Here is a 21,233-nt window from a genome sequence, read left to right as displayed (position 1 = left end):
TGTATTTTGGGTAGGTCTGGAAGCACCATCAAATATCCATGAGGGCAAAGTTACAAACTCTTCCATTGAAATTCTCTGGAATCGAGCTGATGGGAATTTTCAGCATTATGAAATCACATGCATAAACTGTGCTGCTGCTTTCATGGTACGTTATAAGGGGTTCTCAGAGGAATAACTTTTATTCTGAAGCCAGTATTGCTGCATTCTTATATTAGGTAGTAGTGAAACTAAATAACCCCCAACATTTTTTTTGCTTGTGTTTGATGGTGGAGCATTTCTTAAATGAACACTTGGTAAGTTATTCTTTTGGATCAATAGGTCCAGAAAGTATTTCAAGAAGCAGCAACATTCTCTAACCTGGATCCTGCCACAGTGTACACCTTTTCAATTCGCACTGAAAAAGAAGGTTTTAAAGACAGTCCTCCCTACATAAAAGAAATACAGACAGGTACAGCCTATGTAAGCACTTTGGGTATTATTCAGTGTTCAAATATTTTTTTTAATTTCCAATTTTCTAAAATATTTTATTGTTAGTATAATCAGAAGGATTCCATAAAAATGCTTTGGTTTTATGTATTATTTTCTTTCTTTTTAAAAAAATTCATTTATTTATTGATTGAGGTACCATTGACATAAGTTTCAATGTTCAAATATTCATTTGGTTCTTATAGGGAAGATTTAATAAATAGTTCATTCTTCTCAAATTTTCTTAATGGGCAGGCAGTATTTCCTCTTATCTTTTTCTATTTCCCCTTGTATGAATTAGCACAGTCTCTTTTGTGTGTCTGTTTCCAGACAATAGAGTTGCTAACTGTCTGGGTTCTGGCCAGAGTCTCCATTTGTGATATAATTTTTCCATTGTTCAGTTAAACAGACAGTGAAGTGCCATTTCCCCAGCATTAGCAACTTACTCCCAGTGGCAGATGGTGATTTATTCCATGGTAGTCGTATGAAATAAAGGATGATTGGGAAGGGTGTATGCAAAATGTGTACGTTTTCAAATATAGGTGAAGTAAAATTGTCAACTATTCGACTAATATAACTATTTTAGATATTCTTGACATGGATGGTATGGGAACATTGATTTATGTATTTAGAAACTGGTCATGTCTGGTATTCTTTTACTGTAATAACATAGAATGGAATTGAGAGAGAATATCGTGGCAATTTTGTTCGTTTCTTATACATGGGAGAATTTTAAAGGGGCAACAAAATATATATTATACACTATTTTAACTTTTTTTTTTTTTTCAGAAAATAAGGGAAGCATTTCATATTTAGATTGCAGTTAACTTTCCCTGCTGATTAACCTTGTCACTGTTTGGTATTTAATTAGAATGAGTCCTAAAAATCATTAACTATTTCTGAGGTTGGTGATTACACAAGACCAAGATATCTCCTCTTCCTACATTATAGAAGCAGGGGAAATATTGAGTACAACACTGCTGGGGTACATATCGGCTCTGTTTCAAAGTTTACAATGATTCTTGTTTGTTTGTTCCCCCCCCCCCACTCTTTTAACTTCTCATATCTACCAGGAAGAATAAAAGGAATGTGTTGGTTACCCTCAGAGTTTGCAAAGAGTCAAACAAATCCTGAGAGTATTTCAGGGTGGTTATAAAATAGGTGCTTTGTACGGTAGAAAACGTTATTTTACGTGTATGTTTTAAATGATATAGCCCCAAGTGCGGTTGAATTTCTGAATCACAGTAGGAATTCAAATGCAGTAACCGTTAGCTGGCCTTCAGCTAGAAGTCTTCTGGACGGATACATTATTTCAATATCCAGTGAAATCTTAATGAAAGAAGAAATCCTGCCTTCCACAAAAAGGTATGAAAATATTGAAAAGAAATTATATCAAGTCACATGGAACACAAGATGAACATTTTATATGTGTTGTTAGAAAGCTATGTTAGTGGTTTAGTATAAATAGAAATTAGAAAACTTTTCAAGAGAACTTTTTGGACTATAGTGTGATAGGAATAACTAAATCTGATATACAGTACCAAATTATTTATGCTAATAGATAGTAATGAATTAATTCATGATTTCATCATGCTTGTATGTATGACATACACACTTTTTGACTTAAATTTCTCCACGTAAGAAGCTATGCTTTCTCAGTAACTGTGTGTAAGCGTAGCAAATTGTTTCCATAATAGACAATAAAAAACCAAAACTTATATATAAAATTCTTTCTGCAAATAGTGTGAGAAGATGGAGTTTTCCAAATGTTTCTGAGCTAAATATCTTAATGTTTGATTTTTCTTTAATGTGTAGGACATTCTCATTTAACAGCCTTTCTCCAGGGACTGACTTTTTAATTAGCATTATAGCTACCAAGGGACTAAAGAGAAGCCATCCTACTGTCCTCATGGTTAGCACTTGTAAGTTCATTTTATATTTAATTAACTTTTCATGGGTTAAGGGAAAATAGTCGTGTTTAAAGCCAATATCTAGTTAACAATCAATATAGAAGTGATTTATGACATTATGGCTTGAAGAGAAGGAGTACTTCATTTACATGGAGAATGCCTGCATTATATTCCTTTCTCTATCATTTATTGTGACCTTGGGCAACACTATGTGACCTTGGGCAAAACCATGAGGTTCTTACTTAAACCATGAGAATAATTATTCCTGCCTAGGTATAAAATCTTGTTACTAAAATCAAATGCAAAGCTCTTTGTGAAAAGAGCAAAGTACTCTGAAACCCTAAGGTATTGTCATCTTGAAATACTCAATATTTTTCTAATATTTTGACTATATCTGTTAACATGTGGGTTTTCTCTAGTTACTGAGAGCGGGGGCTACTCTTTGTTGCGGTGCGCAGGCTTCTCATTGCAGTGGCTTCTCTTGTTGTGGAGCACAGGGGTTTCAGTAGTTGTGGCCTGAAGGCTCTAGAGCGCAGGCTCAGTAGTTGTGGCGCACGGGTTTAGCTGCTCCGCGGCATATGGGATCTTCGCGGACCAAGGCTCGAACCCGTGTTCCCTGCATTGGCAGGTGGATTCTTAACCACTGCACCACCATGGAAGTCCGGCACTGTCTTTTCAGTTGCATTTCTTGGGTTCAGTTTGCCTCTTCTGACCTTATTAGCATCACTTACACGTATGCCTGCCCTGAACATACACAGATGTTCCAAAGAGCCCTGTCACTTGTGGGTCACAGTCGAATGTGTGCTCAAGTACCCATGCCCTATCAGTGTGAGAGGAGGCTTCCTCTCAGGATTTGCAGTGTGGAGGATGGGAAAGCACTGGAAAATGCAGCAACAGTCAAATCAATTCCTGGAAAATAAACTAAAAAATTTGAGCACTTACTATACAGCAGCAATGGTACTATGTGCTTAAGTTACTGTGTTGAATCTCCTGGAGTTATCTAAAATGTAAGTTAAGGCTCATAGGCGTTCATAACTCATTACGGAAGGTGAGATTTAATCCAGGTATCTAACTCTCAAACTGACACGACACTGCTGCCTCTCACAAAGGCCATCCTAAGAACCATCAGCAAGAGATGAGAAAAGGCTTTTGTAAAAAAATGGTAGTTCATGTTTTATGTCAGTGAAAGCGTCTTAGATTGCTGCTTGGATTTGGTTGTGTTATTATCATTGTCAGCACCATCATCATCACCGTTGTCATCACCATCACATTGGGTGCTTGTTCTTTGTCAGGCACTTTGCTAGCGTTTTCTGTGCTTTATGTCACTGAATTCTCAATCATGATATTCATTCTACTAATAATGATGAGATGCATGGTTTTTTACGAATGAGGAAACTGAGGCTTAGAGAATTTCAGCAGCTTATACAGGATGACAGATTTCAACCCGTATTTCCCTGACATCAAATTCTGTCCTTGTAACCACTCTGCTTTAGTGGAAAGGCCACTATGCTATAGGAAGGACTGACACTACCCATTCTTAGCTCTATGGCTTTGTGCAAATCATTATTCTATTTGGACCTCAAGCTCCTCATTTCTACCCTAGGTTTAATAGTACATTCTGTATTTAAAAAAAAATTTTTATTTATTTATTTTTGGTTGCATTGGGTCTTCGTTGCTGTGCACAGGCTTTCTCTAGTTGTGGTGATTGGGGGCTACTCTTCGTTGCAGCGCGTGGGCTTCATTGTGGTGGCTTCTCTTGTTGTGGAGCACGGGCTCTAGGTGTGCAGGCTTCAGTAGTGGTGGCATGCGGGCTTAGTTGCTCTGTGGCACGTGAGATCTTCCCAGACCAGGGCTCGAACCCGTGTCCCCTGCATTGGCAGGCAGATTCTTAACCACTGCGCCACCAGAGAAGTCCATACATTCTGTGTTTTAAGAGGTTGTTGCTTTGGCTGTGTTTTCCCAAACAAACCTGGCAACTTCCCCCCCACCACCCTTCGCACTTTACAATTTGACTTTTGTCTTCTATTGTATATTAATAATTTTTGGTCTTTTTTGTACCTCTCTTTCTTTGCAAGCTACCTCAAATCCATTTGGAAGTAGATGGAATATTAATAAATGTAAAAAAAAGCTAAAATATTATGGGACTCTGGGGAAATAGTAAGTTAATTCCAGTTGAAAGGGAATATACATCAAAGAAAAGTAGAATAAAAAGGATTGTGAATCAGTGACACAGGTTTAAATCTACCACTGGATTGAATTCTAATAGACTTAAATCAATAAGTAAGTAAGTACAAAAAAAATCTCACACAGAATTTGAATATTAGATGTGAGATTATTCCAATAAAATTTTAGTGTGGCTTTTCTTCCAGTTAAGGAAAGAAATGCTACATTTCATTTGAAATTTCTATAAATTAGAAATAGAGACATGCTACTGAATTGAAAAAATAAGTTTCTAGAACCTTCTCAGATAAAATGTTTAAAGGGAAAAGGAGTTTGGAAACTTAAGGAAGGGGGCTAGATATATCTCTTAACTTATGCAGTGCATAAAATTCTAAGTTAAAAATCTCACTTGTAATAACTTCATACTGAATTCTGCTTTGACAAAAATAAATATGAAAATCCATACTTTATATAATTTTATTGTGGAAAAAGGCTTTCTAGAAAATTTGTTTTCCTGTTGCTTTGTGGAGATGAGGAGACTTGAGACTCAAGGTAAACAGCCTGTGCAAGATCACTTAGTGCTAAACTGACTAGAAAAGCCTGCGTATCGTGTCTGTCTTCCATCGTGTGACACTCAAGTTTATCAGTCCAGTACAGATAATATGATGATAGAAAATGTTTTTTTTTTCAAAGCTTTCATTTCCGTGTCTTATTTCCTTGCCCTAGATCCAGACCCACCATCAGATTTGCTGATTTTGGGGCAGGAAGAACACACAATATATTTGTCTTGGAAACTCCCACAAGGAGGCTTTGAAAGGTTTCAGGTAAAGTTGGTATCATGCAACCTTGATGTTTATTGAGGCCTTTATTTCGCTCCTTTTTGTCCTTCATTGTACATTTCTTAACAATTTAAGAAATTATGGTACCACTCCTTTCCTGTAAGGTTTTCCTCCAAAGTAAATTTTCTGTTTGTTGCTTTAAAAGTACAGAGTTGTCATGGGAGGTTTTCAAATTTGAGTAAAAGCTGGTACTTGACTTTAAATGAGTTCAGGTTTTCAATGGAGATAGACACGTGCTTTTGTAGTACAAAAACGTGAATAAAGAAATGCTGGTGCTGGAAGATAGTGCTTCTGTGACAGCACTGGCCACAACGAAGATTCCAGAAGTTAAAGACAGGTGATGTGCCACAGGCTCCCTTTCAACTCCATTCTACAGGTTTTAGTTGAGAGTGGAGACTTGCAGCCCAGAGGGTAGGAGAGAAAGATGTACAGAGAGACCGCTTTTCAACTGTGTCCGTGAAGTAAATGTGTACGTTTTTGTTGCTTTTGCTGTTAATAATGTGACCTGGCATCACGTGAGGACATATTATACACACCCTACGTCCTGCATTGTGTGGCTTGCAGAGAGAGTAAGCTTCTGGAGATAGCACTATTGCTTTATATTCTACGTGGGCAAACGAGTTTTCTATATTTTCATAGTGGTAGGAGATGGTAATTTTAGTTGTAGATAACAGAAAACAACCTGAAATAGTTTAAGAAATAAAAATTTATTGTATTAATGAAAGAGTGCGTCATGGACACCAAGGCAAAGAATATAACAAGGTGTTTGGGAGAACTGGAATCAGATGTTTAAGGCTACTGAGGCCCCATGCATTATTTTCTTACTGTCTACTTCTTTCTGCTCATCAGCCGTAGTTTATTTTTATTTACTTATTTTTCCTGATGACCAGCTTTCTCTGTTAAGCAATCCATGTGGTGAGTGGAAAAATGCCATGTACAACTTCTAAGCACAAATGGTGCATTATGAACCACAGAGAAAGACAGATATGCTCCCTAAATTCCCAAGGAAGGGACTGTGATTATTCCATATTGTAGACACCCAGTCCAGTTTCAGTCAACTGTGCTTGTGGTGTAAAAGTGGTGGCGGTGGGTCTGTGGGTGATGGGGGTTATAGAGTCATTAGAATTTGAGCAGATACAACAAAAGGTGTTTCCTGTAAATGAAAAACAATATAAAGTTTAATAATTTATAGAATCAATACAGCCTAAAAGGAACCAGAGCAGTAAAATTACCAGACATTTGAAATGAACTAATTAGTACATCTGGGTTTTATATTTGAGTATGAACTTCTTAACAATGACAGTTCATAAGAGAAACAAGATATTAGTCACTATATGATAGATATAAAAAGAATCCACACTTATTTAAGGTATCTGGTACTAAAGACAAAGAGGGATGTAGTGGGCAGAATAATGGCCTTCCAGAGATCCACAGCCTAATTCACAGAACTTGAAATACGTTATATTACGTGGCAAAGGGGAAGCAGATGGAATTAAGTTTGCTAATTAGCAGGTTTTAAAATAGGGAGATTATAGAGAGTCTAGATCCAGATGGTGGAGTAGGAAGATCCTGAGCTCACCTCCTCCCATAGACACACAAAAGCTACAACTACGTATAGAATAACTGTCTCGGAGAATGGCCTACAGACTAGCAGAACACATTTTCTACAACCAAGGATATAAAGAATAGGGCACAGTGAGACAGGTAGGAGGGGCAGAGGTGCAGTCTAGTCAGAACCCACACCCCCAGTGCGGTGACCCACAAGTGGGAGGGCTATCACAACCACAGAGGTCCACCCTGAGGAGTGAGAGGTCCGCGCCCCATGTTGGGCTCCCCCGCCTGAGGGACCTGCACTGAGAAGAGCCCCATAAAGTGTGGCTTTGAAAACCAGCAGGGCTTATGTATGGGAGAGCCAGAGGGCCATGGGATATGGAGACTCTGCTCTAGAAGGGCTCACACACAAACTCGCTGACTCTTGAGTCCCAGTGCAGAGGAAGCAGCTTGAAAAGCAGCTAAGTCATAAGACAAGAAGATTCATTGACTAGTGTTAGGGTGTGTGCTGGAGGGGCAGGGATCTGGTGGAGCTTTCTTTGGGAATGGAAGGGCTGGTGGGTGCAATTTGTTTTTTAACTCTCCTTCCACCTACCTGGCAGGTACCATTTCTATCACTCTCAATCAGCCTAATCAACACCATGTGCCTGCCCCAGTATCCCCCGAACGCCAGTCCTGCCCAGTCACCCACCCTGGCTAGATTATCCGAAGTAGCTCCTAACCCACCCCACCCAGCAGGTGGCCTTGGCTGGCCCCATGCCCCTCCAAAGCAGCTCCCACTCTGGGGGGGCCAGTTCTGCATACCAGTATACCTGCAGCAGTCACAGCTGGGCCTCACAGCTGGTCATGCTGGGGCCAGTCCCAACCGTCAGTGGGCCTGCTGCAAGCACGGCCCAACCACCAAAGGAGGGCACACAGAGCTCACATGGGAGATAATCCTGGGGCACCTGGCTCTGGTGACCAAGGAGGACGGCATCACTGGGCATCACAGGACACCTTCTAAATAAAGCCACTCTTTCAAGACTGGGAGATTAGATGATATAACTTATACATAGACACAAACACAGAGAGTTAGGAAAAATTAGGAGACAATGAAAAACCTTCCAAACAAAAGAACAAGACACAACCTCAGAAAAAGAATAAAATGAAATGGAGATGAACAATTTACCAAGGAAAGAGTTGAACGTAATAGTCATAAAGATGCTTACTGAGCTAAGGAGAAGAATGGGTGAATACAGTGATTACTTGAACAAAAAAGTAGAAAATATAAAAAAGAACCAGGCAGAACTGAAGAATGCAATAACTGAAATTTAAAATACCCTAGAGGGGAATGCTCAACATCACTAATCATTAGAGAGATGCAAATCAAAACTGCCATGAGGTATCACCTCATACCAGTCAGAATGGCCATCATCAAAAAATCTACAAACAGTGAATGCTGGAGAGGGTGTGGAGAAGAGGAGACCCTCTTGCACTGTTGGTGGGAATGTAAATTGACACAGCCACTATGGAGAACAGTATGGAGGTTCCTGAAAAAACTAAAAATAGAACTACCGTACGACCCAGCAATCCCACTACTGAACATATACCCTGAGAAAACCATAATTCAAAAAGAGTCATATACCACAATGTTCATTGCAACTCTATTTATAATAGCCCGGAGTTGGAAGCAACCTAAGTGTCCAGCAACAGATGAATGGGTAAAAAAGATGTGGCACGTATATACAATAGAATATTACTCAGCCATAAAAAGAAACAAAATTGAGTTATTTGTAGTGAGGTGGATGGATCTAGAGTCTGTCCTACAGAGTGAAGTGAGTCAGAAAGAGAAAAACAACTACCATATGCTAAAATATATATGGAATCTAAAAAAAAAGAATGGTCATGAAGAACCTAGGGGCAAGATGGGAATAGAGATGCAGACCTACTAGAGATTGGACATGAGGACATGGGAAGGGGGAAGGGTAAGATGGGACAAAGTGAGAGAGTGGCAAAGGGGGAAGGGTAAGATGGGACAAAGTGAGAGAGTGGCATGGACTTATATATACTACCAAATGCAAAATAGATAGCTAGTGGGAAGCAGCCGCATAGCACAGGGAGATCAAAATCAGCTCGCTGCTTTGTGACTACCTAGAGGCGGGGGATAGGGAGGGTGGGAGGGAGATGCAAGAGGAAGGAGATATGGGGATATATGTATATGTATAGCTGATTCACTTTGTTATAAAGCAGAAACTAACACACCATTGTAAAGCAATTATACTCCAATAAAGATGTTAGAGGGAATCAACAGCACATTAGAGGATACAGAAGAATGGATCAGCACCTGGAAGACAGGGTAGTGGAAATCACCCAATCAGAACATAAAAAGAATTTTAAAAAATGAGGATAGTTTAAGGAACCTCTGGGATAACACTAAGCATACCAATATTTACATTTTAAGGGTTCCCAGTAGGAGAAAGAGAGAAAGTTCTAGTAGACCTATTTGAAGAAATAATGGCTGAAAAAAATTTTAACATGGTAAAGGAAACAGACATCCAAGTCCAGGAAGCACAGACTGAAACAAGATGAACCCAAAGAGGTCCACACTAAGACACATTATAATTAAAATGTCAAAAGTTAAAGAGAGAAATTTAAAAGCAGCAAGAGAAAAACAAGTAGTTACATACAAGGGAGCCCTCTTTTGAGATGAATTTTTTTAGCAGAAACTTTACAGGCCAAAAGGGACTGGCATGATACATTCAGTGTGCTGAAAGGAAAAAACTTACAACCATGAATGCTTTACTCAGCAAGGTTATAAATCAGAATTTAAGGAGAGATAAAAACTATCCCAGACAAGCAAAAGCTAAAGAAATTCATCACTACTAAAGCAGCCTTACAAGAACTGTTAAATGGAGTTCTTTAAACATAAAAGAAAAGGCCATACCTAGACACAAGTATATTATGAAAAAAAATTCCACTGGTAAAGGCAAACGTGAAGTAAAGGTAGTGTATCAACCACCTGTAAAAGCTACTATGAAGGTTTAATGACAAAAGAAGTAAAATCTATCTAAATACTTAAGCAATAAACAAAATAAAAAGATGTAAAAAATTATGTTAAAAGCGTAAAGTGCTTGTTGGGGGAAGTAATAAAATGTGCTTTTAGGGTGCTCTAAACTTAAGTAACCATAAAATTAAAATAGACTTTTTTTTTTAAGACTTTTTTTTTTTTTTTAAAAGACCTTCTTATGTAGGTCTTCCACCCATTTTTGGATTAGGTTATTTGTTTTCTTGATACTGAGCTGCATGAGCAGCTTGTAAATTTTGGAGATTAATCCTTTGTCAGTTGCTTCATTTACAAATATTTTCTCCCATTCTGAGGGAGAAAGGTTTATGGTTTCCTTTGCTGTGCAAAAGCTTTTAAGTTTCATTAGGTCCCGTTTGTTTATTTTTATTTCCATTTCTCTAGAGGTGGGTCAAAAAGGATCTTGCTGTAGTGTATGTCATAGAGTGTTCTGCCTATGTTTTCCTCCAAGAGTTTTATAGTGTCTGGCCTTACATTTAGGTCTTTAATCCATTTTGAGTTTATTTTTGTTTATGGTGTTAGAGTTCTAATTGCATTCTTTTACATGTAGCTGTCCAGTTTTCCCAGCACCATTTACTGAAGAGGCTGTCTTTTCTCCATTGTTTTTTCTTGTCTCCTTTATCAAAGATAAGGTGACTATATGTGCATAGGTTTATCTCTGGGCTTTCTATCCTGTTCCATTGAGCTGTATTTCTGGTTTTGTGCCAGTACCATACTGTCTTGATTACTGTCGCTTTGTAGTATAGTCTGAAGTCAGGGAGCCTGATTCCTCCAGCTCCATTTTTCTTTCTCAAGATTGCTTTGGCTATTCGGGGTCTTTGTGTTTCCATACAAATTGTGAAATTTTTTGTTCTAGTTCTGTGAAAAATGCCATTGGTAGTTTGATAGGGATTGCGTTGTATCTGTCGATTGCTTTGAGTAGTAGAGTCATTTTCACAATGTTGATTCTTCCAATCCAAGAACATGGTATATCTCTCCATCTGTTTGTATCATCTTTAATTTCTTTCATCAGTATGTTATAGTTTTCTGCATTCAGGTCTTTTGTCTCCTTAGGTAGGTTTATTCCTAGGTATTTTATTCTTTTTGTTGCCATGGTAAATGGGAGTATTTCCTTAATTTCTCTTTCAGATTTTTTGTCATTAGTGCATAGGAATTCAAGCCATTTCTGTGCATTAAATTTTGTATCCTGGTACTTTACCTAATTCATTGATTAGCCCTAGTAGTTTTCTGGTAGCATCTTTAGGATTCTCTACGTATAGTGTCATGTCATCTGCAAACAGTGACAGTTTTACTTTTTTTTTTTTTTCTGATTTGGACTTCTTTTATTTCTTTTTTGTCTCTGGTTGCTGTGGCTAAAAGTTCCAAAACTGTGGTGATTAATAGTGGTGAGAGGGAGCAACCTTGTCTCATTCCTGATCTTAGTGGAAATGGTTTCAGTTTTTCACCATTAAGAACCACGTTGGCTGTGGGTTTGTCATGTATGACCTTTATTCTGTTGTGGTAATTTCCCTCTATGCCTACTTTCTGGAGGGTTTTTGTCATAAATGGGTGTTGAATTTTGTCAAAAGCTTTTTCTGCATCTATTGAGATGATCATATGGTTTTTCTTCTTCAATTTGTTAGTATGGTTTTTCACATTGATTTATTTGCATATATTGAAGAATCCTTGCATTCCTGGGATAAACCCCACTTGATCATGGTATATGATCATTTTAATGTGCTGTTGGATTCTGTTTGCTAGTATTTTGCTGAGGATTTTTGCATCTCTGTTCATCAGTGGTATTGACCTGTAGTTTTCTGTTTTTATGACAGCTTTGTCTGGTTTTGATATCAGGGTGATGGTGGCCTCATAGAAATAGCTTGGAAATGTTCTTCCCTCTGCTATATTTTGGAAGAATTTGAGAAGGATGGGTGTTAGCTCTTCTCTAAATGTTTGATAGAATTCACCTGTGAAGCCATCTGTTCCTGGGCTTTTGTTTGTTGGAAGATTTTTAATTACAGTTTCAGTTTCAGTGCTTGTGATTGGTCTGTTGATACACTTTCTATTTCTTCCTGGTTCAGTCTCAGAAGGTTGTGCTTTTCGAAGAATTTGTCCATTTCTTCCAGGTTGTACATTTTATTGGCATAGAGTTGCTTGTAGTAATGTCTCATGATCCTTTGTATTTCTGCAGTGTCACTTGTTACTTCTCCATTTTCATCTCTAATTCTCTTGATTTGAGTCTTCTCCCTTTTTTTCTTGATGAGTCTGGCTAATGGTTTACCAATTTTGTTTATCTTCTCAAAGTACCAGCTTTTAGTTTTATTGATCTCTGCTATCGTTTCCTTCATTTTTTTTTTCATTTATTTCTGATCTGATCTTTATGATTTCTTTCCTTCTGCTAACTTTGGGGTTTTTTTGTTCTACTTTCTCTGATTGCATTAGGTGTAAGGTTAGGTTGTGTATTTGAGATGTTGCTTATTTCTTAAGGTAGGATTGTATTGCTATAAACTTCCCTCTTAGAACTGCTTTTGCTGCATCCCATAGGTTTTGGTTTGTCATGTTTTCATTGTCATTTGTTTCTAGGCATTTTTTGATTTCCTCTTTGATTTTGTCAGTGATCTCTTGGTTATTTAGTGGTGTATTATTTAGCCTCCATGTGTTTGTATTTTTTACAGATTTTTTTTCCTGTAATTGATATCTAGTCTCATAGCATTGTGGTGGGAAAAGATACTTGATACAATTTCAGTTTTCTTAAATTAACCAAGGATTGATTTGTGACCCAAGGTATGATCTATCCTGGAGAATGTTCCATGAGCACTTGAGAAGGAAGTGTATTCTGTTGTTTTTGGTTGGAATGTCCTATGTATATCAATTAAGTCCATCTTGTTTAATGTGTCATTTAAAGCTTGTGTTTCCTTATTTATTTTAATTTTGGATATCTGTCCATTGGTAAAAGTGGGGTGTTAAAAAGTCCCCTACTATTGTGTGTTACTGTCGATTTCCCCTTCAATGGCTGTTAGCATTTGCCTTATGTATTGAGGTGCTCCTATGTTGGGTGCATAAATATTTACAAATGTTATATCTTCTTCTTGGTTTGATCCCTTGATCATTTTATAGTGTCTTTCTTTGTCTCTTGTAATAGTCTTTATTTTAAAGTTTATTTTGTCTGATATGAGAATTGCTACTGTAGCTTTCTTTTGATTTCCATTTGCATGGAATATCTTTTTCCATCCCTCACTTTCAGTCTGTATGCGTCCCTAGGTCTGAAGTGGGTCTCTTGTAGAAGGCATATATACGGGTCTTGTTTTTATATCCATTCAGTCTGTTAAAATAGACTGTTATATGCATAAGTTGTTATGTATGAACATTGTGCTAACCACAAACTGAAAATCTGTAACAGATACACATAAAATGAAAAGAAAGCAATACAGCATAACACTAAATAAATTCATCAAATCACAAGGGAAGAGAACAAGACAAGAAGAAAGAAACGAAAAATAATTTACAAAAACAACCATAAAACTATTTAGAAAATGGTAGTAAGTATATTTCTATCAATAATTAATTTAAATGTAAATGTGCTAAATGCTCCAATCAAAAGACAAAGTGTGGCTGAATAGTTAAAAAAACCCCACAAGATCCAAGTATATACTGCCCACAAGAGACTCACTTCAGATCTAAAGACACACACAGACTGAAAGTAAGGAGATGGAAAAAGATATTCCATGCAAATAAAATGAAAAGAAATCTGGGAGCAATGCTTATATCAGACAGAATAGACTTTAAAACAAAGACTATAATGGAGCAATTAAGAACATTACATATTGATCAAGGGATCAATCCAAGAAGACGATAAAACATTTGTAAATACCTATGCAGCCAATATAGGAGCACCTAAATACATAAATATTAACAGACATAAAGGGAGATATTGATAGTCATACAATAATAGTAGGGGACTTTAACACCCCACTTAGGTCAATGAACAGATCATCCAGATGAAAAATCAGTAAGGGAACATTGACCTTTAAGTACACATTAGACCAGATGGACTTAATAGATAAGTCTATATAGAACATTTTACTCCAGAAGAACAGAATACACATTCTTTTCACACAGGAACATTCGCCAGGATAGATCACATGTTAGGCCACAAGCCAAGTGTCAATAAATTTAAGAAGATACAGATCACATCAAGCATCTTTTCTGACCATAGTAGTACACAACTAGAAGCCAGTTACAAGATGAAAACTGGAAAAAACACAAACACCTGGAGGTTAAGTAACATGCTACTAAACAACCAGTGGGTCAATGAAAAAATCAAAGAGGAAAGTTAAAAATACCTGGAGACAAATGGTAATGGAAATACAACATTGCAAAATCTATGGGACTCAGTAAAGGCAGTTTTAAGAGGAATGTTTATAGCAATACAGGCCTACATCAGGAAACAAGAAAAATCTCAAACAATCTAACTTTATACCTAAAGGAGCTAGAAAAAGAAGAACAAAACCCAGAATTAGTAGAAGGAAGGAAGTAATAAAGATCAGAGCAGAAATAAGTGAAATAGAGACCAAAAAAACAATAGAAAAGGTCAGTGATACTAAGAACTGGTTCACTGAAAAGATAAAGGAACTTGATAAACCTTTAGTTACATTCATCAAGAAAAAAGAGAGGGCCAAATAAATAAAATCAGAAGTCAAAGAAAGAGGAGAGTTACAATCAACCACACAGAAATAGAGGATCATAAGAGATTAATATGAACAACTGTATATATCAACAAATTGAATAACCTAGAAGAAATGGATAAATTCCCAGAAACACACAATCTTCCAAGACCAAATCAGGAAGAAATAGAAAATATGAACAGACTGATTATGAGTAATGAAATTGAGTCAGTAATAAGAAAACTCCCAACAAACAAAAGTCCTGAACCAGACTGCTTCACGGTGAATTCTACCAAACACTTAAAGAAAAGTTAACACCTACTTTATTCAAACTATTCCAAAAAAACTGGAGACGAAGGAATACTTCCAAACTCATTCTAGGAGGCCAGCATTACCCAGATACCAAAATCAGATAAAGACACTACAAGAAAAGAAAATTACAGGCCATTGTCACTGATGAACAGAGATGCAAAAATCCTCAACAGAATATTAGCGAACTGAATTGAACAATACGCTAAAAGGATCATACACCATAATCAAGTGGGTCTATATCCCACTGATGCAAGGTGGTTCAACATCCACAAATCAATCAGTGTGATACTTCACAATAACAAAATGAAGGATAAAAATTGTATGATCATCTCAGTAGATGCAGAAAAACCATTTGACAAAATTCAACATCCATTTATGATAAAAACTCTCAACAAAGTGCATATAGAGAGAACTTAACTTCACATAATAAAGGTCATATTTGACAGTCCCACAGCTAACATTATACTCAACAGTGAAAAGCTGAAAGCATTTCCTCTAAGATCAGGAACAAGTCAAGGATGCCCACTCTCACTACTTTTATTCAACGTAATATTGAAAGTCATAGCCACAGAAATTGGACACATAAACAAAATTAAAGGCATCCAGACTGGAAAAGAAGTAAAACTGTCACTCCTTGCTGATGACATGATATTATATATAGAAAACCCTAATGATTCCACCAAAAAACTATTAGAATTAATAAATGAATTCAGTAAAGTTGCAGGATACAAAATTAATATACATAAATCTGTGATATTTTTATACACTAATACTGATCTCTCAGAAAGAGAATTTAAGAAAATTTTATTTATAGTTGTATCAAAAAGATTAAAATACATACTGAGGAATAAATTTAACCAAGGAGGCAAAAGACTTGTGTGCTGAAAACTATAAGACACTGATGAAAGAAAATGAAAATGACACAAATAAATGGAAGGGTATACATTTTGATGGATAAGAATTTATATTGTTAAAATGTTCATACTACCCAAAGCAATCTATAGATTCAGTGCAATGCCTATCAAAATACCAGTGGCATTTTTCACATAAATGGAACCACAAAAGACCATGAATAGCCAAAGCAGTATTAAGAAAGAAAGAAAAAGTTAGAAGTTGTATGCTCTCTGATTTCAAACTATACTACAAAGCTAAAGTAGTCAAAATTGTATGGTACTGGCACAAAAACTAACACAGATCACTGGAAAGAAATAAAGGATCCAACCCTCATTTACATGGTCAATTAATTTACAGCAGAGGAGCCAAGAATACACAATGGGGAACAGACAGTCTATTCAATAAATGGTGTTGGGAAAATTGGACAGCTACATGCTAAAGAGTGAAACTGGCCCACTCTTTTACACTATATTCAAAGAAAAACTCACAATGGATTAAAAACTTAAATGTAAGACCTGAAACTATAAAAATTCCAGAAAAAAAACATAGTGTGCCCTTTGACACTGGTCTTAGCAATATTTTTTTGGATCTGTCTCCTCACGCAGGGAAAACAAAAGCAAAAATAAACAAATGGGACCACATCAAACTAAAAAATGTTTGCACAGCAAAGGAAACCATCAACAAAATGGAAAGGTAGCCTATGGAATGGAAGAAGATATTTGAAATGATATATCTGCTAAGGGGTTAATATCCAAAATATGTTAATAACTCACACAACTCAATATCTAAAAAACAATCCATTTAGAACATGGACAGAGGACCTGTTTAGGCATTTTTCCAAGGAAGACATACAGATGGCCAAAAGGCACATGAAAAGATGCTTAGCATCACTAATCATCAGGGAAATGCAGATCAAAACCACAGTTAGATACCACCTCATACTTGTCAGAATGGCTATCAAAAAGAGAACAAATAACAGGTGTTGATGAGGACGTGGAGAAAAGGGAAACCTTGTGCACTGTTGGTGGGGATGTAAATTGGTATAGCCCCTATGGAAAATGGTATGGAAATTCCTCAAAAAATGAAAAATAGAACTGCCATATGATCTACCATTTCTCTCCCGGATATTTATCCAAAGAAAATGAAAACACTAATTTGATGCAACTTTGATATACATGCCTGTGTTCAGTTTCCTGTGATTTTATAAGGTGTGGTAGGCAGTATGGTGCAATGGAAGGATTAAGGCCCTGGAATTCCTTGCTTTGAATCCTAACTTCACCTCTGTTGTGAGACCTTGGGCAAATTTTGATCCTCTTTGTTCCTGTTTCCTCATCTGTCAATGAAGATTATTGTTATTCTATAGAATTGTTTAGGGTATTCAGTTAGATCATGTGTTTGGCAAGTGTTCTGGCATGCAAATTCTGTGAGGACTGGGCTTTTTCTTATCTGCTTTGGTCACCATTTTTTACATTATTGAGACCAGTATCTGATATACAGCAGAGGTCAGTAAATATTTTGATGACTGAATGATTATTAGTTTTCACAGTTCATATTTCATAATCAAGGAAGCTTAGTGTTTTAAAATTTTTTTTAATTTGTTTATTTTTTTATTGAAGTATGGTTGATTTACAGTGTTGCAGTAGTTTGTTTAGCAAAGTGATTCAGTTATACATGCATATATGTATTCCTTTTCAGATTCTTCTTCCTTACAAGTTATTAAAAAATACTGAGTAGAGTTCCCTGTGCTATACTGTAGGTCCTTGTTGGTTATCTATTTTATATATAGTAGTGTGCATGTGTTAATCCCAAACTCCTAATTTATTCCTCCCCACCCTTTCCCCTTTGGTAACCATAAATTTGTTTTCTATGTCTGTGGGCATATTTCTGTTTTGTATATGAGTTCCTTTGTATCATTTTTTTTAGATTCTACCTATAAGCAATATCATATGAAATTTGTCTTTCTCTGACTTCACTTAATATAATAGGTCCATCCATGTTGCTGCAAATGGCATTATTTCATTCTTTTTTATGGCTGAGTAATGTTTCATTGTGTACATGTATCATATCTTCTTTATTCATCTGTCGATGGACATTTAGGTTGAAGGAAGGTTAATTTTGATGTGAATCCCTCCTTACCCTCTTCCTTGCCACACAGCCATCAGAGTGCTCTTTCTTAAAAGTAAATAAAATGTCATTCTTGTGCTTGAAAGATTCCTTACCATGGCTCAAGGCTCTCCCTGTCCTTTGTGACTCCACCACAGCTCCTACCAATGTCTTCCATCTCAGGAAAGGATGCTGTCCTGAAATCACTTGCTCAATTATCTTTGATTCTTCCCATTCCTTCATTCCTCAATCCATCACCTGGTTCTGTCATTTCTACCTCTGAAATGGATTATTAATGTGTCCAGTTCTCTTCATCTCTACTACACCACCCTTGTCCTAGTTACTCTTATTTCTTATGGAGACCAGCAGCCTAGGTGGCAGACGGTAGCCTCTCACCTCCTAACTGGTTTCTCTGTTTCCATTCTTGATTTCCATATAATCTACTTTGCACACACAACAGCCAGAAAGAGGGAGAAAGAAACAGAGAGCGAGAGAGCACTGTTGAAAACATAGTATCTCTCATTGGTTTAACAACCTCCATTAGATTTCCATTGCCCTCAAATGAAGTCTAAACTCCTTGCCATGGTCTCCAAGAGCTCACCTGATTGGATCTTCATCTAATTATGCTGCCTGCTTGGTTACCATGTTGCTACCATATTGGGCTCTCTTTCTGTTCCTTTAGCATGGCAAGCACTTCCCCGTTGCAGGGTTTTTGTGCTTGACATTCATTTTGCATGGATATCTTGCTGCCAGTTTGGGTCGACTTTTTCCAATCATTGGGTTCTCAGCTCAAGAATCATCTAGTCAACTAAAAGAAAAATGCACATTGTAAGAGCTGTGACTTTCAATTTTACTCAGGGAATTTAATGAGGACTGTAGCCTAGGAAACAGCCTCTCAAGTAGGTCGAGGGAAGTGCTCTGCAGAGGTAGGGGAGAAGCCAGTACATATATGGTTTGGGGCTAAGAAATACGTGTAGTGAAGCATACATCTCCGTAAAAGGTTAGTTAGTCACAAGACACAGATAATGATTTTAGTGCTTTTCTGTGTATGGGAAAATGTAAGAATCTGGGTTCATTAAAATTCTTCCTGAGATATACGTCTAACTTTCTGAGGGGCCTGTGTTTCCAAAGCACAGAGTGCCTCATTCTGTTTTACATCCCAGATTCCTTTCAGGGTGTATTGTACGTCAGCAACTGCAGTGGCTAATGACTTAATCCTTGTAGAATTAAATGGTGAGCAACATTCTGTTTTATATTCTCATCTCCTTCCTTGATTACCTAATCTAAATAAAATCACTCTTTCTATTCACTCTGTGATGTAGTTGAGTTATCTCATTCATTTGTTAATATTGAGTAGCTTGTTGTTTGGCGTCACCACTAGAATGTAAGTTCCCTATAATCAGAAGCCTTACCTGTCTTGTTTACCATAAAATACCTAGTACCAATAGTAATGCTTTCCTTGTAATAGATGCTCAATAAATATTGGGTTGGCCAAAAAGTTCTTTCTGGTTTTTTCCATAAGATATTATGGAACGAACTTTTTGGCCAGCCCAGTATTTGGTAAATAAATAAAACTTTGCATAACAGTGTTCCCATATATGATTGGGGTGATTATGGAGGGAGGATATCAATACTGAATATAGTTACCAGCAAAGGGTAGAACTTGAGGTGAACTTTTAGGAACGGGTAGTGTTCAGACTCACGGAAAAGAGGAGAGGATATTCTACACGAGGAAGTTCACAGATAGGAGAGAGCGTTCTATTTGTCATTCGTAAATGTCATTCAATGATAGGGGCATCTTGAATAATAAATGATTCATGAAAAATTCTAGCCTTTCTAGAATGATTTAATTCATTCCTGTTTTAGTGTAGGTATTCTCTAGAGAAAATTCTAGGCACTTACAATGTTAATTGTAAAAGATCCACATTTTTTACCCTTATCTGTTTGTCCTAATTCTTATATTTCAAGACAAGTGCCTAAAAAGATGATCTTTCCTTGGGGTTAACCGAAGCCATAAATTTATTTGTTGTCAGATAAAATATATATCCCTAGAATTATGTTTTTACTATTTTTATATGAACACATTTTTTCTCAGAGACTGTAATTTATGTATTTCTTAAGTAAAACTTATTTTAAGAAATCACATTAATCTTTCAGGCTCAGATTGTTTATTAACTATATTATATCACTAACGATTATTCTAGTCTTTCTCAACCAATGAAATTATTTGTTAAATTTTAATGAATTAAGCAACAGTATCCTGGTTGCTTAGCAAAGTGTACTTGCATAATTGGGATCATTTTCCTAATCATTTAAAATTAATCATCCCAGGTTTCAAACTATGCTTTAAAAGTAGAAATAAAGCACAAATTATGTTTTGTTCAATTGATTTCTATTAGATGTATGAAGTCCACATAGTTGGGGAAACAAATTTCTATTTTACAAATTTATTTTTAAAAATTTACATCATTTTATCATGAGATCACTGCAGTCAATTTCTTTTTCTTTTAACCCTTCATGAATGCCTTACTATGATTCTTTGTATGTCTGAATTTAGCACTTCATTAAGATTATATTCTTCCTCTGCTACATGGTACTTTTCCCTACCATTTCATACCAGAAGTTCTCAGCATTCTATTCACTATTCCTATCTTCCCATATGCCAGACAAGCAAGGTAATCGCCAGTGACACCTTATAAATCAATAAGCAATGATATGCTTCTAGACCTCATGATTATCTTCCTTCAGTAACAAAACACTCTTCCCACAAGACAGTGATAAACATGTTTGCCTAGGAAATTTGTTTCTCTGACTCTTACCACATGACAAGTGTTTTTTAAAGCATAGTGTAATTTAAATTATAAAATTAATGCGATTACTTTCATTTAGATGTATCTTTTCTTTTACAACATGAAATATAGAGTAAAGAGTAAAGATTGTTATAAGTAGCTTTTAATGACTTAAAAAATCCCCAAGGTATCGGAACTACCAGGTTACTTCTTGGTGAAGATAGGACAGATCACAAAATCTGCTCTGCAGTATTAATCTATGTGATGTGACTGGTATCGAGTTCGTGACAAATCATTTTTAAATCATGAAAAACATGTATTTCTCTCTCTCTTTCTCTAGATATCCTATTATGTGACATCTAGAAAGGAAAAACTATTTAAAGTAATTGTTTATAGCAACAAAGCCAAAGTCAAGAATTTGACTCCGGGTATGGAATATCTGTTCCATGTGAAGACAGTTAGAGGCAAAGATTACAGCATATCTGTAATGAAAAAAGTGGCTACAA

At 36.5% G+C, this 21,233-nt stretch overlaps 3 protein-coding genes across 3 annotated transcripts in view; all 3 read left to right on the top strand.

Annotated features, from left to right (window-relative positions):
* Positions 1-175, top strand: part of LOC116761150 (tenascin-R-like) — a 24,735-nt gene extending 24,560 nt beyond the window's left edge. Inside the window, exon 8 of the mRNA XM_032646929.1 lies at positions 15-175. Within this exon, the coding sequence (XP_032502820.1) occupies positions 15-175 (161 nt within the window). The remainder of the gene's footprint in view (positions 1-14) is intronic.
* LOC116761149 (tenascin-R-like) lies at positions 66-21,215 on the top strand. Its single transcript, XM_032646928.1, has 7 exons — positions 66-145; positions 319-448; positions 1,680-1,830; positions 2,281-2,387; positions 5,262-5,359; positions 21,068-21,155; positions 21,205-21,215. The coding sequence occupies exons 1-7, from the start codon at positions 143-145 to the stop codon at positions 21,213-21,215; spliced, it is 588 nt and encodes a 195-aa protein (XP_032502819.1). The 5' UTR covers positions 66-142.
* LOC116761103 (phosphatidylinositol phosphatase PTPRQ-like) overlaps positions 21,179-21,233 on the top strand; it is a 206,463-nt gene continuing 206,408 nt past the window's right edge. Inside the window, 1 exon segment of the mRNA XM_032646871.1 lies at positions 21,179-21,233. Within this exon segment, the coding sequence (XP_032502762.1) occupies positions 21,215-21,233 (19 nt within the window). The 5' untranslated portion in view covers positions 21,179-21,214.

This window comes from Phocoena sinus, chromosome 10 (assembly GCF_008692025.1).
Source record: "Phocoena sinus isolate mPhoSin1 chromosome 10, mPhoSin1.pri, whole genome shotgun sequence".
Classification (NCBI taxonomy): Eukaryota; Metazoa; Chordata; class Mammalia; order Artiodactyla; family Phocoenidae; genus Phocoena; species Phocoena sinus.
Note: the sequence above shows the minus strand (reverse complement) of the source record. Positions and strands in the feature narration are given on the sequence as shown.